Source organism: Salvia splendens, chromosome 16 (assembly GCF_004379255.2).
Source record: "Salvia splendens isolate huo1 chromosome 16, SspV2, whole genome shotgun sequence".
NCBI classification, from domain to species: domain Eukaryota; kingdom Viridiplantae; phylum Streptophyta; class Magnoliopsida; order Lamiales; family Lamiaceae; genus Salvia; species Salvia splendens.
In genome coordinates this window covers 5,803,299-5,828,294 of record NC_056047.1, presented here as the reverse complement: position 1 = coordinate 5,828,294, position 24,996 = coordinate 5,803,299, and the positions used below count along the sequence as shown (strand labels likewise).

Here is a 24,996-nt window from a genome sequence, read left to right as displayed (position 1 = left end):
ATGATTGGACCCAAGATTGTCCTTATTGTGAAGATTTTGAAGATTGTCTATGACAAGGACTAGAAGATTTTATAACTCTATAAATGTCACATTTTCACATGCTATAACATACAAATCTTAAGACAAAACTTAGTGGTAGAAAGCTATGTGACATTCCTCTAAGATTGAATGACAACATGGGCCCCATTGTGTAAAAACAAAATCATGACATAACATGTATATTCAATACCCATTATAGTATTGATTGTCGCCACACATGAAATTGGTCAATAATTTGGCAACTTTGCTTCTCACACAAATTTCATATTGAGGTTCAAGTCCAATAAATTACTATAAAGCATTGCAAACATTTGAGAGGAAAAAGTAACGACTGATAAGTTCATTACTTAGAGTGTGAACAAGATGCAATGAAATTTTCTCCTTAAAAATAATGGTGGAAAGCAAACATTTCACGCCTTGTTATTTGATTCTCGCTTGAGGACATGTACAACTGATGTTTTGATTGGAGAGAAAATTATTTACACAATGTATATTTCTGGCAAAGAAGAATTAATTAATTAATTAATTAATTAATCAAATGTGGGGTGATTTACATTCTTGTTATCTTTAATCACACTAGAGTTTTCACATACTCTAGCTAATCATGATGATGGTGGTGTTTTGCTTTAATTAGTCATTTGATCTATATCTTGTTTCTAATTGAGTCAATTATTCTCCACTCAAATGGATGTCACTATCCTAAATAATATCTTGGTCATGGTGGTTGAAAAATCAATTCGTCTTCATTTGTCCCAAGGTTAGCGATAAACAAAGATTGTTCACACTGTGTGTGTGTGCTACATAGTAGTACTCCATAATTAATCGAACCTATCTTAGTTGTATAACTGAAATTAGATGTCTCGAGTTTTTTCCTACTTCTGTTTTTTTTATTACTACTGTATACTCCTTTTATTATTATTTAAACTTATGGTTAATGACGAATCCTTTGCAAACCGAAGTTAAAATGGAGCACAACTTCGGAGGATATTTGATTGCTAATGTAAATCAATAATTCCAAATAAAATCTAAAACTTTTAACCTATCATAAAATATAATCTCTTAACTTGCGAGTAAATTTATTTGTGAAATTGGGAGTAGAAATGTAAAAGTTGGTTAGTAGAAGTTGTAGAACTCTTGATTATTTTTATTTAATAAAGCAAAATGCTGAAACCATACAAATATCTTTTGCTACGAAGCAAACGATCCCCAACAAATATTGGAAACGAAATAATATTTTTTGGGCCTAAACCTATATTCAATAGAAGATTAGAAACATCTATAGCCCATATTTTCGTTTTGGGCTTTTGGATCCGAAACTGATTGACCAATTTCCATTGCTATAATTCTGCTCTGATATTTATACTGTTACAAATTCAAGCTTCAGAAATTCTCTTGCTTCTGTTTCCGAATCCCCAAATTCACCGGCACTTGATACTCGATTCTATCTAAAGAAGGCGAATAGGATGGATTCGTAACAGTTAACTTTCTACCTTCTGTTGTGTTGTGTTGTGTTGTGTTGAAGAAGGTGCATTTTCTGGATTCTAACTTGTTTTCCGATCGCTGATCTGAATTATGCTCTTCTCTGTTTTTCTATTAATTAATTTTCAACCTAAATTACCCCTGTGTTCTTATTATACACTGAATTTACGTGTTAATTGTGTTAAGTAGATAACTATTACTCCTAGTAATTTGATAGGTTAACAATTGCCAGATATAATGTACAAACAATATCCACAATGCTGTTAATTTGGACTGAGTCTTTAATTTGTTTCCGATTATGTAATTTCATTTACATCCAATAATAAAGTGTAATGTATTTATTGTTTTTTTATTCAAATAAATCTAATTCTTATTAGTCTCTTTCATCGAAATTTTACCCACAGAGGATGTGTATATTTGACGACTTCGACGTTGCACGCTATCGTTAATTTCCTCTCTTTTCTTTCCGATCGAATTTCTCTTCGAAAAGCCTGATGAACTGCGAAGTCTGCCAACTCAAAGAGCTCGTGAGTAAATCTTCACGTCGTGAACTATGTCTATATGTTTGTATATGCTGTTGGTTGAAGCTATCTAATGCGTGATTATCTGCTTTCGCTGAATTAGGATGTTGAGCACTTCGAGATACGCGAAGTTCTTCGATGTAATTGCGCTTCCTCGTTATCTCTCTTCTTTTAGAAATATATACAGTGATAATTCCTTGTGGAATTGAACTGAGCTTAACTTTGTTTGTTGATTTATTTATTTCTAGGTCTTAATTGTATGGGTTTTGGTGGTTTAATTTAGTTTATTTAAGATGATCATACGTATTGCATACTATACTGTTAATCTCATCAGATTTGAGGTTTCTCACTCGATGAAGGAGGTGTTCAATATTTTATTTAATTTCCTGAAATTCAGTTTCCTACAATTAGAGAGATATGTGGTGCCTTGCAGTTTCTAATATGATAAAGTGTGATTGCAGGCATTTTGCACACTATTTTGTTCCACAGAGCTTTAGGGCTTGTGCGTCCGAAAGACATTGATTTGGAACTTTTCGAGATTACATATGTAAGTAATTTCCAGTTTCACTGTTTGTTGTTATATCAGTTAAGCTACCAATGCTTTTCTAATGATCAGCATGGTTTTAATATGATTTTGATAGAAACATTACTCTGTTGTTAGGACTATACTTTATTGATTCAACCATTAGACATCATTAGTAATTTAGCAGGCCTGATTTATACCCTCGAATGTGCATGCTTTTGTAATTATCAGCACAGTTTTAATATGATTTTGAGAAACATTCCTCTGTTGTTAGGGCTATATTCACTCTATTGATTTCACTATTAGACATCATTAGCAGGTTTGAATTATATCCTCTAATTATCTACATAACTACTGATATGATGGTTTTACATAATGTTTCCATGTTATTTGTATGATGCTCGTGGTTATCATTGTATCTTTATACGTAAATCTATGGTTTCCCTATAATGTGCATGTAGCAATTGAATGAAATGGCAAATGGCTTTACTCAATGATTCATATCTCAACTAGTAACTTCAGTGCTATTTATTTGAATTTGTGTGTAGTATGGCCAACATTCTTTTATGTTTATATATGCAGGTACAATGCGGTGATGTAGAACTTGAGAGGAAAATAGATGAGAAGATTGAGCAATTCATAGACAGGGTGGAGAAGCACCCAAATAAGAAAAATCAGGTATTATTGCCACAAGCTTGTAACCTTTCTTGCTTTGATCAAGCTTGGCTACTTCTTTATTTAAAGATTATTATGCCATGTGATACATTTATTTTCACTTTCTCTAGTGAAACATAGAAAAGGGGAGGTACTAGTAGGTCTGATTAGCTTTCTTGTAACCTTTCGTGCTTTGTTCAAGCTTGGTTACTTCTTTATTTAAAGATAATGCCATGTGATACACTGAATTTACTGGTAGGTCTGATTAGCTTTAACTGGGTAGCTCTAGAGGAGCGCCCACTTTCCTTCTCTCTCATCATTCGTTATTGTGTAGCACTCCACTCGTTCTCTCTCAGTATTTTTCTTTCATTTTCTTGATATTTCAATCATTGTTCAGATTCATTGACATTGTGTGTTGATGCAGATATGTTTGTCCTTCTATGAGGTCAAAAACAAACAGCCTACATGGTTCACTAATAAAGTTGAGCGCCTCTACTGGGAACAGTGGTACATAAACTTGAATGTAGCACAACACCAGAAAGGGCATTCTGGAAAGTCTACCTCTTCCAAAATAGTAGTTGATCCTGGAGGTATTATCTGTTTTATGAATTTTTTAAGAAAATTCAGTCCGATTTTTAATTAACTGGGATAGATACTATACTTTCTCTCTGCTTACTATATTGGTAATGCAGCTGAGGAAAGGACTGCTCGGCGTGCAGCACTAGAAGCTTCGCTTCGTGATGTTCTATTTCAGATAATTAGATTTGTGAATGAAAAGAAGGATCACATTCCTCCAGTTCCAAACCTCGAAGGTGTCTCGTTCCCCTATGAAATTACTATCTCCAGGTATTCTGCTTTTGTTATTTTTGCTATGTAGTGATCCGCTTACTTGCTGTGTTTCACTTTAAAGGAGGTTATTTTAAGGTTTGGAGGTCATACCTCTTTCTCTTTAAAAGTTGCATATTGATTCAACACATTCATGGTTTAATTACTGCAACCTAAGAATTTGGCACCTGCATACATGCTGATATGCGTGCTTACTTCCTTGGGAGGCAATATTATAGTATCATAATGACATGCTTACTTTGTGTGCGTGAACTTCTAGTGCATAAAACCTTTCACAATATTTATGAGTAATCTCTCATGACCTATTGTTGTATATAAGAAATCTGATTGTTCTGTTCCATGGAACACGGTCCAATTAATGGTAATTAATAAATAGAAGTATTATGGTTTTATGATGAAAGAAGTGTATCTTGTGGTGATTGCGTGCAGTATTTCCGATTGCAATGGCTGGCACGATTAATGTAGTAGGCTCAGTCATGATTGATACATTGGTTTGGTACTTGGAAAGAATGATCACCTTGTGCTTGGATGTTATTGTTTTTTGTTTTTCTTTCCTAGATGTAACTGAAGCCACATATAAACTACCTGCTAAGTTATGCATTGCATTCTTATAGTTCGTCAGATTCTGCATTTGGAATGGAAATGTTCAAGAGGATGCTCCAAACCGGGCATCCTACGATGCTCAGCTGACTCGTGAGGCCCTCTAGCTGCTGTATTTTGTCTCGAGCTCTCTGTGTTATGTACTTGGAATGAATATGCTGCCTGTGAATATCTTATGCTAGATTATGTAAATTGAGATCTACTAATTTACTGCCAAACTGAAGTTATGTACTACTCCCTCCGTTTCGTCATAGTTGAGTCATTTTACTATTTCGGGAAGGTTCTTCATAGTTGAGTCATTTCCATATATGGTAACTTTTCACTCTCTTACTTTACTCTCTTTTACTTTATTCTCTCTACCTTTTCCTCTCTCTTACTTTTTTTATTATTTATTTAACACACCCAACATTCCTTTCTAAAACTTCATGCCGAAAAGTTCCGCCTCAACTATGGCGAAACGGAGGGAGTACTTGGAATAGTTTCTGCTAAATCAAAATTTGGTGCTCCGGAGAAGCACGGTGATTGTGTACATATCAAATTATGTAAACTATCTTAACTATTCTTTATTGAAAATTTTATTCTGGCTTTTCGATTGATTTTAAAGATTATGATTGGATTCGTGTAGTCTTTTTACAGCACACCAGCATCAACTGCCAAACACAGTTTTTCTTTAGCAATTAGAATCACATATCAATTAGGTAGGATTTGGAAGTGAACTAACTTGGACATTAACCAATGCATGCCTCACTTTTCAGCTGTTTTTTGCTTGTTCATCACAAGTGGCTACTCTAGGAGTTTTCAAAATTTTAATATGAATTAAGTAAAGCTAGAAGCTTTAATGTAGTTAAGCATGAAGCTTCTGATAAAGTATATATACTTGATGTCAAAGCATACATATATATATATGCAGCAAAGTTGAAGGCACGAAGAAATATTTGTTGAGAGAGAGATATCATATTTCGTGGACGACTCATAAAGGAATAGTTCAGAAGCTGGATTTGGTTATTGAGTTGTCAATTATATTCCATTTCTAATTGGTTTCCCAATATTAAAAGTATATAATTACAACAATATTATATAAAATTAAAACTTATACATAATCCTTATCCAGAAGCTTCAAAGTTTTGTTAAAGAATATATATGTGTCAAATATCAAATGCACCATTATTCCCTTTTGTCCACCAGTAGATATCCCATTTTTGTCTGGCTTAAGTTTTAAGAAATTATGTTGACATTGTAAAAAGAAAATAGCAGAAAAAGTTAGTGGAAGACGGTCTTTTATATTGATTTTTAGTAATAAAATGCAATCACGACTTTATTAGAACTCAACTGACGTTACAAGTACAAATTTGATCCTCAACAATAACAACAAATCAACTCAATTCTAGCGTAAAGAAGAGATAAAAGAAAAACTCGGAAAGGTGAAGTATAAATGAGAGAAAATAAAAATGCAAATGAAATCAACATTTAGGAAGATCAGAAGGCGGAGGAAGCAGCTTTTGATTGGGAAGCTTTCCATCCAAAACAAGCCACGCCATCTTCAATCCCCAGCTCGTATGAACTTCCAAGTGACAATGCATAAACCACACTCCTGCATAAGCATTTCACATCATTTGTATCATCATCATCGAAAAAAAAGTCAAAATATATAGTAGTGTACTAACCGGGATTATCAGCCAAGAAACGAATCGCAACCCATCCACCAGGAGGCACGCCGACCGTGTTCCTCTCGACTGGGTCGACCAGATTAAACCGTTTCGGGTCGTTAACGGGGTCGTAGTTGCCGAAGCCTTGTCCAACCACGAAGAAATTGTATCCATGGAGGTGGAGAGGGTGGCTCTCCGCCCCCAAAATGGTGGTACCTTGCATCACCACCTCCACGCTCGCGTTGAATGGAAGAACCATCAATTTCGTCCCATTCCCGACCATTGTGTTGTTGGGAGGGCTGCCGGTGTAGTTGAACCACCGCAGCGGGCTGTAGGGGAAGTCCGCCGCATAGACGCCGCTCGAACTCCCCGTGAAGTGGGCCTGCAGCAGAGCCGTCGCCGGCTGCACGAACGATATGTTGCTCACCGACGCCGCGAATTTCGTGCCGTTGGGGCCCTGACACGAGGCGTTGTTCTGGTCGCACGGCTTCGTGCCTAGCCCGACCGTGAAGAGGAAGCGCCGGTCCACGCTCTGCGGCACGTTGGCCGGGAACTGAGGGGTGGCGAGGCTGCGGAGGCGGGTGGTGAAGTTGGTGGCGAAGGCGGTGTCGTTGAGGGGAGGGAGGGTTGGTTTGTAGAGGGGGAGGTTCTTGGTGGAGGGGTTTGACTCGTATTCCAAGATTCCGGCGACGGTGGAGTTGTCGAAGGTGCCGGCGCCGGTGACGTAGGGCCGGGCGGTCATGAGGAATGCTGCGCCGGGGGCGGTGGGTTTCGTGTGGAGGAGGAGGTTGGTGGTCTGGCCCGGAGCGATGAGAATGGTGTCGGTTTGGAAGGGTTTAACGTAGACTGCATCGACATCGGCGGCAGTGAGAGTGTGGTTGGCGATGCTAAAGAAGAGCTCGTCATTGAGTGCAGCGTTGATTACTCGGAGGAGGTAGGTTTTCCCTGCCTTTACCTTTAACTTGAATGTATCTGTAAAAAAACTCGTGGGGTCAAGGACGTGGGACACATAATAGGAGACGGAGGACTGTGTTTTAGTTAATTAATTAACCATATGGAATCAAGATTTTGAAAAAGTATTTGGCTGTAAATTTCAAAACTTTCGCAAAAAAAGTCTGATTTTGCATATTAATTTTAAAATATGTGGATATATAAATTACTCCTATCAAACTATCGATTTATTTTGATTTTACACACGCTCCCTCACTTTTATGAGAGATTGGGGCGAACCTTTGGCGGAGCAGTTGTAGAGAGGGCCGGGAAGTCCGTTGATGGTGTAGGCGTCGGAGACGTTGGGTCCGCCTCCCGTTTGTAGAGCTTGGCTAATTATAGCCTCGGTGTCGGTATTGAACCATTCTCCTGCACGTTGTATTTGTCAATATAATTGGTATTTCATATAAAAATGAGATACTGTAGTTTGTATGATTGAGTGTGTTACCAAAAATGATGGGAACTTGTTTGTATGGCTCAGGGAAAGGATAGGGCACATTTTTCTTTGGAAGGATAATGATAGGGCCATAAACAGTTGATCTAAGCCAAGAAGCATGTGCATGCCACCAAAGAGTCCCTCTCTGCCCAATCACCGTGAAATTGTAGACATAGCTTTGCCCGGTTTGAATGGGGCATTGGGTTATATAAGCCGGTCCATCGGCCCAACCGCTCCGAAGCTGCCTAATACCGTGCCTATGTAATATAACAATTGAGAAAATTTGAAACTATCGTTATGACTTGTTGGAATTTGAACGAACGTCATGATTTAAATGATTAGAATCCCTTAGTTCAAAAGCAATGATACTATATTTATATACCAATGGATGGTGATATTATTGGGAGCAAGGTTGGTGACGTTTATAAGAAGGCGATCCCCCTCCCTCGCCACAACCTGAGGCCCGGGAAATTTCCCATTCACCGTGACTATGCTCCTCGTGTGGCATAATCGCGTCACATTTTGCATTGTTATCTGGAAAACATTCATAACAAAGATTGTGTAAGTAAAGAAAAACACTGGGCCGGGAGAGCAGTAATATGCTTGCATGCTCAAAAACACTTTAATTTCTTCTTTGAGATATAGATATTAACTAGCAACAAATAAAATCGAGTTAATTAGTATATGGACGTACGTTGAACTCGTAGGGTCTCGTGGCGGCATCTGCTTGGAGAGGAAGGTGGAGCATTGCCAAGAATGAAAACAATGCTATAAGGATATGCAAAGTAGAGGCACCCATTATACTTTCTTGGCTTGTCTATGAGAATGGCAGATGAATGTTTGTGTCGTGGTAGTGCTTGAACGATGTCAATGAGATTTTATAGGGGAGTGTTTGGTTGATTAGATGAAGAATAAATTCGATAAATTAATGGTTGAATTCGAAAGATATGTATAATGTTATTTTCTAGGTCCAACTATAGCTGGAAAACAACATTAGAGTGGTGTCAAAGACAACCTAGTTCTGTTTAGACCTCTGTCAAATCTTCCCGTATTTCTCATGCTATCTCCAAAAAGCTCTCATAAAAAATCTTTCGATGTTAGTACTAATTAAGTCCATATCTAGTAAGCATATATATCAATTTAATTATTTTAACTCATGCTTTTTTTATTCACAATATAATTTGACCTCATTGAAGATAAGTTGTTAAAGCTTCTAATAAAAGTATATATGTATAGGAAATGGATCAGGTAAGGAAAATAATCTTAGGAGGGTTATAAAGATATATGGTGAATGCATTTCCTTTACAGATGGTAACACTTATGTTGAATACTATAAAAAGCAAAATACCTATTATTTTTATTCGTTCATTTTCATATTCATGATTTTATGTGTTGCTCATTTTCATATACTTGATGCCAAAGCATACATATATTTGCGAATTGTATGCACGAAGAAATATTTGTTAATTGATTGATTGATTGTGAGAGAGGAAGAGAGTAAATTATCATATTCACGGTCCATGGATGACTGGTATATGGGAGGAGAATATTTGAGAAGCTAGATTTGGTGGCTGTGGAGTTGTCAATCTTTTTCATTTCTAACTCAATAAAAAGTAGGGCATTTCCCTTATTAAATTTTTATTTAATTGTCCTTGGAGTTGTTGATAAATGCAGATTTGTCTAATAAGCATTGAAACAACTGCTGTAGCTAGTTTACCTGAATAAAATATAATCAACCCTCCCTCACCAATACTATCTTCACAAATACTATGAAACTATTACTATTATATTTGATGTTCCCTCAAATATCATTTTCTATTATTAATGATTTGCATAATTATTTGTTAACAAATTAAATTGCTTATTGTAAGATATATGCTTCAATACCTTCATATTGTGCTACATTATTAAAGAGAATTTAATTATGTCGAATATGTATATGTGGGAAATACAATGAAAATGAAATTATCTGACATAATCCTATACAAGTTATGAGAAAATTATTTCAAATTAAATTCATCTTTTATACGCCTTCACAATCATATCATATTCCATATTTTTCTCAAAAATAGAATAATTTAAATTGTTACCAAATGATCAAAACAAACAATAGTGCGGTATAATTTCACCAATTTTTGGATGTATCATAACAATTATCTTAAAAAAATCTCCCTATTTATAAACAAATTGTGTAAGCTCAATACAATTTCTTTTAAAAAGAGAATAGCTAAAGTAGTCAGTAGTACTCATTTTTTGGGGATCAACAATTCAACATCAAGGAGTATTAATTACTAATAAATGGATCAACAATTCAACATCATTAAATTGTGTAAGCTCAATACAATTTTTTTACTATAAATTTCCAACTTTAATCCTATATTAAAATTGTCAACCCATTTACGTCAACCCGTGAATTTGAGTTAAATTAACATCCCCAAATAAATAATTTGGTGCGATAGTAATGAGCATTTACGTTTTTATTGTAAATTTATCATGAAAAAAGAGAAATATGAAAAAAATGTCACCCCAATAAATAATTTAGCATTGACTAAAAAATAGAAAGAGAAATTTGAAACTGAAATTCCCCTCATTTTCTATGAAAAAATAACAATTCCTCTTGATATTCTAGAAATTTTCAAGCCATAAAAATGGGGATGAGGATCATTTACAAAAAAAACCTCATTAGCAAATTAAAACAAAATAAAACAAACACCAAATTAACAGTACCAGGAAGCAATTTGTAGCTACCCTAGTCGAAGATGAGAGCATCCGCAGCGGCGTCTCGCTGCGGGCTCGGTCTCGTCCCGGCGAGACGAGCCCGCAGTGAGACGCCGCTGCAGCATCTCCGTCTTGTCGCGTAGCTCGTGGGGAAGGGGTGGGACGCGGGCTGTCTCGCCACGCGCATCGGCCACGTGGCGAGACACGGTTGGGGCATGACGCCCACTCACCGGCTGTGCGATTGGGCGTCGATTTTAGGCTTTTTTTTAAAAAAAAAAAATCTGAATAATAAAAACAAATTGACCATTTTTTTTCGGCCATTTTTTTACCGTTTTTTTATTTATTTTTTCCCACATTCATCTATAAATAACACTACACATACACACAATTCCCCCACCATTTGACAAGCACTATACTCTCACAAACAGTATATCATTTCTCTTTCCTCTCCAATTTCTATAAAAATGTCCGATGAAGGAAACTCCAGCGGCGAGGGCGGCGGCTACGACTTGAACACGTTTGTCGACTGGGGGGCATGTACAATGTTTTGGGTGCCTTGGGTGCTCGGCGACGCCGGCGTACCAAACACCATCTTTTCCAGTTGATGCATACTATCGTCCTTCCTTGGGTCCGAGGAGCTTGCAAACGCAGGGATTATCCCAAATTATGGAGGATATTCCGGAGGAACACACTCCGAAGGCGGTGGAGGACGGAGAGGACAGCCGCCGTCATCCATACACACAAGCGGAGACGATGGCTCTGTTCGACGCTTGGATCAGTACGTCGAACGATCCCATCCTCGGGAATCAACAAACCCGCAAGGTTTTTTGGGATAAGGTCGCCGTCGTATACAACGCAAATAAGCCGAGGGGGGACCTGTTAGGTTTGGTATACTGAAAAACATGTTTCGAGCACGAATAGAATCTTGCTTGTATATGAAAAACTCGACAATCCACTTTTAACCCGATTCAGTATTATTCGAGCAATTTCGCACGAATAGAATCACTAATATTATTTACATTGTGTTTGCTTGTGCATTTATAAGATGTTTTACAAACATTTAAATGTATAAGAAGCAATCAAAGTCTAAATCTTTTGCTTAGTAGACCGGTTGTGAGCGTCGTCCACTTTAAGGTAACACGGTCGGTTCTATGCAATGCTTTGCAAAAGAGAAAGAAGAATTTCACAACCTAGATGGGTTTTGGCTACCTACCGCGAAAGGTTGCAATGTCAGTCCGATTATTTCTAAGCCTTACTGAAATAAGATGACATTGGTATGTTATAGCACTGAACGGATCTAACAACAAGACATGTCTTCATGCTATCTACTGGAAGACTAGGTCTTGATAAACAACTATTTCTTAATCAACATACGTTAGCATTGAGCATACGTTATTAATTATGCACTACTTTGACTTATCAAATGGTGCGAGTTTTTCGCAACCCAATGATATATTGGGTAGTGATAATTAATATCTAGCGGTGCTAGGATTGCTATTATGTTGAATCGCGCGACTGGTGAGTCTGACTTGATAATGTCTCCAAGAGGAGCTCGAATAAGTTTTTATTATTCAGAAACTGGCCAGTTGGAATTTAATTATTCCATGAATAATAAATAAGTGTTTCTTGTTAAGTCCACTCTTGGAATAATAAGATGTTAATTAATTAAGTCTATAGCAGACACTAATTAATTTCGGATTTGGATGGGCAGTGCAATATTACTTCTGTACTGACTGCTCGTAATATTCCAATATAAGCTTGTATTAAATTGTGGGTGCAATTTAATTAGTAAAAAGCTAATTGGGGGAGGCCATATCCAAAACCTTCCATAGATCCCTGACTTGGCCCAATAAGAACTTAATATAAATAGGAGAATAAATGTGACAAAAATATCATTATTATTCATTATGAAATTTTCGTCCCTCTCTAATTAGTAGAGGAGCTCGAAATTTTTAGCTCTCATCCGTGAGATTTTTCAGCTCCTCATCCGTGGGGAATTTTTCTGTCTTCTTTATTCGAGTCCTAGTATTTTGATAAGATCAGTCCACCCTGATATCGAGATACAGTTCAGGAACCAGTCAGAAGATCTGTGGTCTAGTATTGAAGATCATCGTGGAGATAATGCGAGCAATCGTCGATTCTTTGGAGAATCAAATCGGTGAGAATCAAATCGGCAACTCTAAACCGTAGTATTCATGTTTATGATTTAATTTCTTTGAGCATGAATTATTTGCGTTCTAGCATGCAATTATCTGTTTAACATGTGAATTGATTAATCGCATAATCCGTCAAATAGATCCGTGTCTGATTTATTTGTTTTGTACATAGTTTTCCGCTGTGCAATGGGCACAAAACCCCAACAATTGGTATCAGAGTCAATTTTTGGCTCTGATTATTTGGGATTAATTTTATGTTATGTGAATTGCTTGAATGTTTTTTTTGTGTCGTTTTTCTAGATGACTAAGAAAACAAATCAACGTGATGCAATTCTTTGTAAAATCGATTCACCATAATTCTTGATTGGTGGAGAGTTAATTGCTGGTAAGTGATGGTATTCCTTGACTGGAGATTTCATCAAATCAATACATGTGCCGCCAATTTCTTTTGATTTCTCTTGTCGGTGGAATTGATTACGTAAATTGTAATTACATGGTATCATTAATGATCAATTCGTTTTGCCTTACGTGAACTTATATTCTGAGTCGGCAATCGAGAATTGCGTCGCTGCGATGATACAGCAGCTGCAGTCACAACGGTGAGCAACATCGGCGACGGAGGCGCAGCAGCGCCGTCAGCTCGAGTGGGAGCCCGTCGGCAGATTCCCGGACTCGTGACGCGACGGCAACACTGCAGCGGTTTTCAGTGGGAGTCCGACAGAGGCATGATCGGTGCAGGAGCAACGACGACAACGACGCTGCGGTACCGAGCGGCATGGGCGGATCCAGAACATGGAATCCGTGGGGTCGAATATAATAATAATAATAATAATAATAATAATAATAATAATAATAATAATAATAATAATAATAAATACTCCCTCTATTATAAATGAGTTACTTTCATTTTTTGGGATGTCCCACCATAACTGAGTCATTCCCTTTAAAGCAAAAAATCTCCTCTCTTACTTTATTTTCTCAAATACTTTATTCTTTTCACTCGAATAAGTAAAGTACAATCGAATAAGAGAAAAATTGGTAAAAATGTTTCAATTAATATAAACGTCACTAATTTTGCTGATATACCAAAATAAAAAATTAGACAATTTTTCATAAGGGGTAGAGAAATTTTGGTAATAAATAATAAATATACTGAAAAAAGTTTTTGCATAATTAAATTTAAAAGAAAAAAAAGAGAAAAATTAACTTATGGTTTAAAGTCACTATAAAAACAAATTTTGAGTTTGCTTGAATTATTTGCAAAGAAAAAGGAAAAGTTACATTGGAGAAGAAAATTTAGAATTTGTTGATATTATTAATGGGAAACTAAGAAATTAAGTTAATATTTTGCTAAATAAAGTAAAAGTTTTAAAGAAATCCATAAATTTTAAACAAGTCGTACAATTTTAAAAAGTCATTGCGATGTAATCAATAGCAATAAACTGACATTTTATTATTTGGACACATTTTACAAGGAAAGTTAGAATATAATAATAGTAATTGTTTTAGTACTTAGTGGAGCACTTTTTTAGGAAAATCATCTTCTTCCTCCTAGTCTCGGCGGCCATTAATATATTTCATGCTCTGCACTTTTTTATTTATAGATTGTTCAGCCTCTTGTTACATACAATTTTTGCCCCTCCTTAAACGTGTGTCCGCCCCTGGTTGAAGCTGTCGTGGGGTCGGAGACGAAACTGCACCAGGTCAAAGGTCGAAGATGATATTTTCCGGCAGTGTTCGGTGGACCGCCGGTGGGGTCGGTCGACCCCACGCGACCCCACCTGGATCCGCCGCTGCCGAGCGGGGTGTCGAAGGTGACGCGGGAGCAGCAACGACGATATAGCAGCAGCGTCAGTGACGACGCAACAGCATCGACGTCGGACTGCAGCGGCGTCCCTCTGATTATATGAATTTATTCATAGATAAATTATAGATGGATTTGGATATTGATAATATAATATTTTATTCTTATCTTATAGATTTATATGGATTTCTTCCTAGTTAAATCTTAGATACATTTGAATAATTATAATATAATATTTTCTTATTCTATCTGTTTATATAGATTTACTCCAAGATAAATCCTAGAAGAATTAGGATAAACATTTATATTATTTTATTTTATCCTATGAATTTGAATAGATTTAATTTTATTAAAACAAATCCTATATGGATTAAAATAAACATTAATTCAAGTTATCCTTATCTTTTGGACTTATATTTTAGATAGATTAGGATCTTAATAATATATAAGAAAATCCTTATTTATTTGGATTTAGATAAATTTATTTATCTAAGAAATCCTAAGTAATGTTTGATATATTCTGGATGTCTTTTCTAAATAGAATTAAGATTTGTATAAATTTTGGTTGATAGGATTTTATTTTTATCTTATGGATTATGATGGAATTGTTTCTATCTAGTAATATCCTAGTATGTTTTAAATAATGATAATCCTAGATCAACGTTATCTTGAAATGTAGGATTTGATTTTATCAAAATAAAATCTAGAATAATCCTAAGTGGATTTAGATAGCTAACTCTATCTTGATAAATCCTAAATGAATTGGATAATTATTATCCAGGATAAAACTTAATTATTTAATTGTTTTTCCCTTGACTAGATTAAATAATTGTCTTTAATTATCCTGTGTGTTTAAATGTCATGCATTAAATGGATTTATCTGTTTATTTGGTGTTTATCTATTTTAAGTGGATTATCTGTTTTGTGATAATTATGCAAAAACCATATAAAATATCTAAGTGATAATTACAACAAGTGCATTGTATACGGTCTCCATCGATTGGTCTGCAAATTTATGAAGCCATTTTCTAATATTATCGTCACCCATGCTGTGGGGACAATATCCTAAGAAATAGCAAGTTCGTAATGACAGACTCCTCAAATATAAATAGTATGAACTAGAATAGAAAGTAGTTTCTAATATTATCGTCACCCATGTTGTGGGGACAATAATCCTAAGAAATTACAAGTTTAAGAAGTTCAAACAAAATTTATGAGATAGCTTGGTTTTGTTATCAGCACATGAGTATTGTTATGGGAGTGTGTTGTAGAAATAAGATTCTGTAATGCTAAATCTAATAGTCGTGCTTAGGCAACATTTGGCAGCCATGCCGTGCTGCGGTCTCTAGACTATTCGTCGGTGTTGTGACCAGTAAAAATGCTAAAATTTTAATGCGTATTGACCTCTGCTTGAGGGTACAAAATTTTAATTTTCACAGTTGCAAGATACATAATTGTTTTGTGGTCATTTGCGATTATGTATTGAGCGTGAATATGTGATAATAATTTTTTTTGTCAAATCTTCATTATGTCATTCAATATTTTGTCTGCGATCTTTTAAATCCGACACCGGCAAAGATTTCAAATTTCCCGATGTTTGGGAGGCGGTCAAACATCTTGGTAGGTGGGCTGACGGTGTCGACTCCTCCACGGGCTCGAGCTCGAAACGCACGAAGCATACGGCTAGTGGCCAATACTCGTCTGGTGAGGGCGGGGAAGGCAACGCCTCACAAGATGTTGAGTTCCCGACATCCGATGCAGGGGGCTCCTCCGGTGCATGACGTCTGCCGCAAGGGAACAAGGCGGCGAAGGCGGCTAGAGGGAGGGGGAGGGGCCGAGACGAATCAAGCCAGGCGGGCTCCCAAGGGCCGCCGTCCTCCCTAATGTGTCTATGTACTTCACCGCCACGGTGGCTGACACTTCCCGCATGACGCCTCCCCAATATCAAACTCATCTTGCCGGCATTGAGTATCTGTCAAATCAACTTGGTATTCCGCCTCCACCTAGCTTGAGGGTACCGCCACCGCCTTCGGGGGATGATTCATTTGCGGAGTAGTTTTTATAATTTAAGGGTGCAATTTTTAATTTCTAGTATTTTAAATTATGTCTTTTTAAATTTTTTAGGATTTTAATTATTTATTTTTTTTATTTTCTTAGGATTTTAATTATGTGTTTTTTTTTATTTTTTTAGAATTTTAAATTGTAATTTTCTTTTATTTAATGAAGTGTGTTTTTATTAATTGAATTTGTTGAAAATAAAAATAAAAAATGAAATGGAATGAATAGTTAAGGCATAAGATAGTTAAAAGATGGATGGATACAAGTGTTGTCTCTTAGTTAAGAGATGAGGTAAAAAGTGCAGTGGGGCTCATGAATAGTGAAAGGATAAGACAGTATTGAGACACGGATGTGGATGGCCTGATCGTCACACTCACAGCCGCCACCAAAATCGGGTCAGGACATTGAAAATGATGGAAGAAAAAAAATACTAATTAACGACTATTCGAAATGACATTTATGAGACCAAAATTATACTTATAAACTCAATTATTCAAAGTCTTTTAACAAATTAAAATCTCTTAAAACATAATACTCCCTCCATCTCATGTTACTTGAGCTATTTCTTTTCGACACAGAATTTAGGAAAGTTGTGTTTAGTGAGCTAAATAAAGTAAAATAAGGTGGACTAGAGAATAAAATAAGAAATATGAGAGATGATAACGTAAAAGAAAGAATAAAGTAAATTTGATTAGATGTTTTATTTTTAACAAAAAAAAAAGAAATGACTCAATTAATTTGAGACAAACCAAAATAGAATACGACAGAAATAACCTGGGACGGAGGGAGTATCTCATCGGCCTAAACTCTGAAAAATACCTTAGTGGGAAGCATTTTAGGTTACCCACTTGAGCAGGACATTTCCCTGTCCAACCCAATGAAGCATTCTTATCTTCCCTCTCTGTCCCTTCCATCATATTCATATATAGCAACACCAACAAAGCCTAAAAACTACTAACGTATTAAATCAATGCCATTAGTTCACATTATTAAATCACCCATTTCAAATCGAAATCAAGCTGTGGAAGAAATATTACTACTCCCTCACTTTTTTTAAAAATAACAACTATTTTCATTTTGGGTCAATCCTTAAAAATAGAAACTTTAGAATCTTTCTGTTTTAGAACATGAAGCTCACAATCCACTAACTCTATTTTCACTACTTTTTCTCTTCATCTCTCTTATTTTACTTATTTTTCATTTCTTCTTTCCTACATTACCAATTTTTTCCACGTACTTTACTAATTGTGCATTAAAATTCGTATCATTTCAAATATTTTTATTTTTTGAATACGGATGGAGTATATGACTTATTTTGTCCTTTGAAGTTATGGTGTGAACTAGGAAACACTATTCAATCAAATCTCAATTTGTGTAAAGTCCATTAATCACAAGATAAGACATCTAACTAAAATATGTGTGGGCTATCTATGTATTTACTTCATTTATAGGACGGTTCACGTGCTTAGAATAGCAATTGTGTAATTCTACTTGCGTCTATTTTTTTCAACACCAAACTATAGCTATTCTATAATACGGATTAAATAAAATTTAATTTAGCAACGCACACGTTTTATAAGTTGACCGAAAAATTAAATTTCTGTCATATTAAATTTCCAGTACTACATTTGAATTAAGTGGCCTAAAAATCGGTCGGTGTTCCACATTATCATACTTATCCGTTGTATAAATATAATAATTTAAGTAGTAGGAGTACTATTATATAACAACTTTTTCTCCGTCCTAAAAATATTGATTTTCTTCCTTTTAACATACAGTACTCCGAAAATTGTTAAAATAATGCCACTCTTGATTTATAGATATAATCATTTTACGCATCAATACGTAAGTGAAACTTAGATGTGTAATAATTTCACTATTTTAATATTTTGTGTAAAATCATAAATAATGAAAATTTATAGTATGTAATAATAAAACGAATTTGTTCCAATTAATTAGCTGAGCCGTAAATTAAACATGATGATTGATGAGCCCACCATTCACATTATTACACTCACACGATAAATAAAGCAAGTTCAAACACCTCAACTTCATATTATATCTCGAGAGAAATAAACAAAATCCAACTAAAAAGTGATAATGATTGAGAAAGGCGAAAGCACGCACTTCGTCCTGGTTCACGGCTTCTGCCACGGAGGCTGGTGCTGGTACAAACTCGCCGCCGCGCTCAACTCCATTGGCTGCCGCGCCACCGCGCTGGACCTAGCCGGCTGCGGCGTCAACACCGACCTCGCTCCCTCGTTCTCCGACTACGTCCGCCCGCTCATGGATCTCCTCGCCTCCCTCCCCGACGGCGAGAGAGTCGTACTCGTCGGCCACAGCTACGGCGGGCTCGCCATCTCCGCCGCCATGGAGAATTTTCCCGCCAAAATATCACTCGCGGTGTTTGTCACGGCATACATGCCCAATTGTACGGACCCGCCCGCAGCTCTAATCCAAGAGGTCTCCCTTTTAATCTACTAGTAAAAAAAATTTATTTCCTTATTTCAATTTGTGCTGCCTTATTTGATTTATATCTCCCTCCACAACTAATAATTTTGTTTTTATATTTTAATTTATTTATAGAGTAAATTTTCTTATTAATAATACATTAACTATTTTTTCTATTTTTCTTTCATAATCGTTAATTTTATAGTATTAAAAAATCGTTTCATTCACGGCCCGAAAGAAGAGAAATTAATTTCATAATAAATTTATACTCACTTCAATTCTCATTAATTGTCTCATATTTTATTATTTCCAGTTTTATAAAATTGTTTGACTTTATTAACAAAAGCGGTAGAAAAAAATTAGTGAAAATTATGGTTATATTTAGCGTTAGTTTTATAATAATTGTGAATGAAATGAAATATATACTAGTAGAATATGAGGTGTAAAATGAAAATGTGAGTGTGAGGCAATTAATAGATACCAGAGAGAGTAATAAAATTTATTTCGTCCACTGCTAAGACGGACTATTGTTAGTGTCATAAGGGAATACTAATTTGGTGATGGATTTGTGTGAAAACAGTTTTTCAAGAGAGGGTCGAAGAAATCTTTCATGGACTGCGAGTTCAAGTTCGACGAAGACGGCGTTCCACTCTCCGCCTTTTTCGGCCCCGAATATATGGCGGCCGTAGTCTACAGGAACTGCTCCGCGGAGGTCTTCACACTCTATAATTCTTTTTCTAAATTCTACTAATATTTTTGTCATACTCTAACAATTTGTGTATTGTCAGGATTTGGAATTGGGAAAGATGTTGATAAGGCCGAATTTGTTTTATTTGAAAGAAATGAGCAACAATTGGGTGGTGTCGGAGGAGAAATATGGGGTGGTAAAACGTTGTTATGTGATATGTGAGGATGATGAGGTAATGGAAGAAGAGTTTCAGAGATATAACATTGAGAAAAGCCCTCCAGATGAAGTCATTTCCATTGAAGCAGCTTCCCATATGCCCATGCTCACCAAAACTCATCTTCTCTCCTCTTCTTTGCTGCAATTATCTCATAAATACCATTAATTACTACTGCCCCAGTTTTGATGTTTTTTTTATATTATTATTATTATCGTATGAGTGCATCTAATATTTTAATTGGTCCTGGAATATGGTTCAACTTATTGACTTCGATTGCATTTGAATGATTGTTATTCATAAAGGCTATTTATATGTACTCCTGTGGTGTAAAATGAAGTAAATACCTACATTTTTTATAATTTTTATTTTGTTTCTAGATTTTAATTTTCAAATACAAATATATAAACTTTAGATATTTCTAATTTCTCCTCTAAAAAACCAAAATTGGCATGACAAATTAAAAGATACTACTACTATTGATAATCAAAGAAATTAATGCCATTTTAATTTTTTAATTAAAATATATTTTTTAAAATTCCAGATATCACTCTTCTCTTTCACCTAATTTAACCTAATTTATAACCTACTACCGCCATAGACTTATTTTCTTTCTTCAGTCTTCTCTTCGGAAACCACCGCTATGGACTAAGTTTGGGGAAAATATAGAAACTTTAATAAATGTTGATAATATGTAAAAATAAAATAAAAAATTATCACGATGGAAGTTGGCGATTGCTACTCGATATTGCTTTTTTAGGGCAATACTGGCGAGTAAATTCAATCTAATTCATCAAAATCACAGCAAACTAAGTCCCAAATTGTTAGATCAATTCAGGTTGGATTGAAATTGACGTATCCAAAATAATGTTAATTCGCTATCAGAGTTGAGCAAAATAAAACTCCAAATTGATCGAGTTAATTTTAACTCCCAAGATACTATTTTCCGTTCTAATTTGTAGACACCTCAATGGATGGGACAGTTGGAAAGCTGCTCCATGATCCCCTGACCATTTGGTTAAGAATGGACGAGTCTCATGCCACTCGACCACACCTCTTGGATTCGAAATACATCTATTCTAATACTTGAATAAATTACGATCTCCGTTAGGCCCATTTATTTGTCGGAAATATATATAGTTTCCACAAGAATAATGATTCACTAAATTATAATTCATGTAAATTATGAGTTTTGAATATATGATTTCCGTTAGGCCCATATATTTGTCGGAAATATATATAGTTTTCACAAGAATAATGATTCACTAAATTATAATTCATGTAAATTATGAGTTTTGAATATATGATTTGCGTGTTTGGAAAAATGTCATAGTACTGACGTAACGAATTTTGAACTTATAAACCAAGGACAAAATCAACATTGGATATGCAAAGAAAATAAGCAGAAGCAACCAACGATTAATACGAATACGCAATGCAAACAGTAAACATAAAGAGATTTGTCCAAAATATCTAAAATAAACATAAAGAATGGTAGCACTCTTTTATGTTTCCTACGAATTACAATCTGCCCAAAATTTGAATTTTCATACCAATCGACTTGTTCATTCCTAATAAACCATATTTCCTCCGTCCTCTTTAAGTGTCCGCATTTAACTCGACATGTTTTAAAAACTGGAAAAAAGTGGGTTGAAAGAGTTAATGAAATGTAAATTTCACTTATAATAAAATGTGAGTCAAATTATTAAGTTAATTGAATATAGGATCTACCTACCATTTATAGTAAAAAAAAGTGAGAAAAAAAAACCTCCTAATGGGACAGATAGAAATAACAAAACTGGATACAAAATGGGGGACGGGGAGTAGATATTTCTCATTTTTTGCCTCAAAATTTGTAATTTTATGCCTCAATATTTTATGAATTTAATAAAATATGATTCATTGGAGAAAACATGATTAAAATTAAGATAAAATTAGGGTAGAAATAAATAAAATACAGGATTTGTAGTAGTGAATCTTATTGGAACCGGGTCAAGGGCCTGGGCTATGTTGGGTTGGATTTTTGGTGGGCCTAGGCTAAACCTAAGTTTAAAAGAGTCTATTTAAATTCCACTTCAATTGACAAGCTCAGCCTAGGCCAGTTTCATTTTAGTAATGGTTGAGCCACCCTAGAATGAATTGGGTCAATATAGTATGTTTGAAAATACCTACATACACGTTAGATAAAAAAACTAATCTGTTACTAATTTTATTATATTATTTAACCATTTTCTACTTATTTTGAAGTACCCTAAACATAAACCGTCCGTTTAGGTAAATTAATTAAGGGTTATTAACTAAAGATTTTTTAAACATACTAAGCAATAGATTCATTTTTAATTATGTGGCGCAGTTAGTATATATGTTTATTTTATTCATAAAGGGTAGACTAGAGATGAATGGCCAATTAATATCAACCGACAGCATTTTCGTTTCGACGTATCTACTTTAAATGAGAAATCCAATTTTGTGGCAACCCTCAGTTCACACCAGGCTAAAGATCATAAATGCCTACTATATTCATAAATATTATAATTCGGGGTTAATAAGTCGCCATGTGTGAGCAAATTTGATATTTCTAAAGGAAAATGCCAAAAAATCATAAAAAATGAAAAATATATTGTACTCCTAATATGTAACTGTCTTGATCATGTGCACACGTTTATCCTATTTTTCAAGAATAATCCAGAATGAGTTCCCTATTCTAAAGATACGTGTGAGTAATGGATGTATACAGAGGATATTAATAGACTGAAATTACTCCTACTTCTTCAATCACATTAAGCAATTGCATTTTGCCATGGATTTGCTCACAATCGCCGTTGGATTATTATTTGCCATAATGTTATTCCATGGTTTCCAAACAGTGAGGCTGAGAGGCAAAAACCTCCCACCGGGGCCGCGGCCGCTGCCCGTCATCGGAAACCTCCACCTGCTGGGGCCGCACCCCCACAAATCCCTGTCTCGCCTGGCCAACACCTACGGCCCCCTCATGCGCCTCCGCCTCAGCTCCACCAACACCATCGTCGTCTCCTCCGCAGACGTCGCCAAACAAGTCCTGCAGAAGCACGACCTGGCTTTCTCCAGCAGGAGCATCCCCGACGCCCTCCATGCCCATGACCACTTCAAGTATTCCGTCGTCTGGCTTCCTGTCTCCCCGCGGTGGCGCAGTCTCCGAAAAGCCATGACCTCTAATATCTTCTCCCCAAGCCGCCTCGACGCCAACCAACACCTCAGGACAAGGAAGGTTGTCTTTGTTTTGAAAACGGTTTTAGTATATTAATAAGATTATTTACATTTTAGAAAAATTATGATTTTTCTGATTACTCACTAGTTTAATCATTTTTTATACATTTTTGTATCAAGGTGGATGAGCTCATAACCTACTGTCGGACGGCGGATGTTGTGGATGTCGGCCGCGCCGCCTTTCAAACTGCCCTCAACGCGCTGTCCAACACCATTTTCTCTGTGGATTTGGCCGACCCGGTCTCTGATTCCGCTAGAGAATTCAAGGAAATAATATCCAGCATCATGGAGGTAGCCGGGAAGCCCAACCCGGTCGATTTCTTTCCTTTTCTAGCAATATTTGATCCCCTAGGGATAAGACGTCGTTTGAGTGTGTATTTTGGGAAAGTGATCGACATTTTCAGTAGCTTGATCGATGAAAGGTTGGAGAAACCGAAAGAAGAGATGAATGATGTGATCGACATCCTCCTCAGCATGCCCCAAGAGATTGATCGGACTCATGTCGAACATTTGTGTCTGGTAATTTGATGTACAACATATCTCATTTTTTTTTTGCTGATAGATGAAAAGAAATTTAAAGGTCGCATCCACTTATTTCCATGTTAGAGTCAAAATGCCTAATTTTTATTTATTTGTTACATTCGGACGTACAAGGACCTGTTTGCTGCTGGAACAGACACCACTTCCAGCACAGTGGAATGGGCAATGGCGGAGGCGTTAAAGAATCCTGAGACGATGAAAAGAGCGAAAGCGGAGCTAGAGGAGGTGATTGGGAAAGGAAAAATGGTACGCGAGGGTGATATATCACGCCTCCCGTACCTACAGTGCATTGTGAAGGAGACGTTGAGGCTACACCCACCGGTCCCCTTCCTGATCCCGCGCAAAGTGGAAGAGGACGTGGAGGTCTCAGGCCACAGAGTGCCCAAGGGCTCACAGGTGTTCGTGAACCTGTGGGCCATAGGGAGGGATCCCAAGGTTTGGGAGAAACCTTTGGACTTCAATCCCCTCCGTTTTCTAAACTCGGAGGTGGACGTAAAGGGCAAGGATTACGAGCTAATCCCGTTCGGGGCGGGCAGGAGAATCTGCCCGGGCCTGACCCTAGCTATGAGAATGGTGCCCGTGATGTTGGGATCACTGCTGAATTCGTTTGATTGGAAAGTGGAAGGTGGGAAATTGGAGATGGATGACAAATTTGGAATTACGTTGGTAAAGGCTCAGCCGTTGAGAGCTGTCCCCATCCCTCTTTAATTATATTTATAGTTCACATGCATTGGCTATGGGTTTCTACTTTCTACTATATCATCTCAATTAACTTATTTGGTAAACAAATTATTAAACTTTGAATAAATTTTATATACTCCAATACATCATTTTGATTAAACCTATTACACACAAAAATATATCTATATATATATCGTGCACAACTTTTGGTTTCTATTAGCCCCTTATTTATTTAATCTAGTTTGTTTTAACTCGCTATTTTATGCATGCAAAAAACACTATATATTAATGGGTTCACGTTTAGTAATGTTAAACGTTTGGTTCACGATCAATAAAATTACCATTATTTATATTGAATAAGGCTATATATGTGATATGTCAATGCAATCCATTAATAATTACAACCTCTATATATTGCAATAAAAGTACGTAGCTAGGGTCAGATATGGAATTCAGTCGCGTGACACTGTTTTAAGAAATGAGTATAAACATGGATTTATATCTTAATGCACCATCAAATAACCATATAATCAAATACAGAGATCATTTTCAGATAACACTTAGATTAATTTTAGATCGTTTTTATTCAATTAGAAAATGTAGATTTTAAAAACACGATGATTATTTCATACGAAGAGTTTGCACTGACACGATCTAAAAATGGCCTCTTTTTATATAATAATGACATCCGATAATATAATTATAC

The 24,996-nt window shown here is 36.0% G+C and overlaps 4 protein-coding genes across 5 annotated transcripts; 3 read left to right on the top strand and 1 right to left on the bottom strand.

The window, feature by feature from the left end:
* The first annotated feature begins 1,422 nt into the window (after nt 1-1,422).
* Nucleotides 1,423-5,265, top strand: LOC121769705 (autophagy-related protein 101-like). Of its 2 annotated transcripts, none has more exons than XM_042166442.1 (8): nt 1,423-1,564; nt 1,923-2,045; nt 2,143-2,179; nt 2,501-2,586; nt 3,145-3,240; nt 3,641-3,806; nt 3,909-4,062; nt 4,677-5,265. In XM_042166442.1, the coding sequence occupies exons 2-8, from the start codon at nt 2,013-2,015 to the stop codon at nt 4,750-4,752; spliced, it is 648 nt and encodes a 215-aa protein (XP_042022376.1). In that variant the 5' UTR covers nt 1,423-1,564; nt 1,923-2,012; the 3' UTR covers nt 4,753-5,265. The 2 variants fall into 2 exon arrangements, with proteins under 2 accessions (XP_042022376.1, XP_042022377.1); XM_042166443.1 differs by having other exon boundaries at nt 1,440-1,516.
* Nucleotides 5,266-5,959: 694 nt separating this feature from the next.
* LOC121772651 (laccase-17-like) lies at nt 5,960-8,571 on the bottom strand. The gene is made up of 6 exons (XM_042169839.1): nt 8,429-8,571; nt 8,117-8,268; nt 7,747-7,991; nt 7,539-7,667; nt 6,327-7,280; nt 5,960-6,253 (listed from the first exon to the last, which is right to left on the bottom strand). The coding sequence occupies exons 1-6, from the start codon at nt 8,531-8,533 to the stop codon at nt 6,123-6,125; spliced, it is 1,716 nt and encodes a 571-aa protein (XP_042025773.1). The 5' UTR covers nt 8,534-8,571; the 3' UTR covers nt 5,960-6,122.
* Nucleotides 8,572-18,514: 9,943 nt separating this feature from the next.
* LOC121770687 (methylesterase 10-like) lies at nt 18,515-20,191 on the top strand. Its single transcript, XM_042167454.1, has 3 exons — nt 18,515-18,933; nt 19,502-19,633; nt 19,710-20,191. The coding sequence occupies exons 1-3, from the start codon at nt 18,571-18,573 to the stop codon at nt 19,989-19,991; spliced, it is 777 nt and encodes a 258-aa protein (XP_042023388.1). The 5' UTR covers nt 18,515-18,570; the 3' UTR covers nt 19,992-20,191.
* Nucleotides 20,192-22,493: 2,302 nt separating this feature from the next.
* On the top strand, nt 22,494-24,450 carry LOC121772612 (geraniol 8-hydroxylase-like). The gene is made up of 3 exons (XM_042169784.1): nt 22,494-23,070; nt 23,190-23,588; nt 23,724-24,450. Exons 1-3 carry the CDS (start codon nt 22,624-22,626, stop codon nt 24,315-24,317), a joined length of 1,440 nt encoding a protein of 479 aa, XP_042025718.1. The 5' UTR covers nt 22,494-22,623; the 3' UTR covers nt 24,318-24,450.
* Nucleotides 24,451-24,996: the final 546 nt, after the last annotated feature.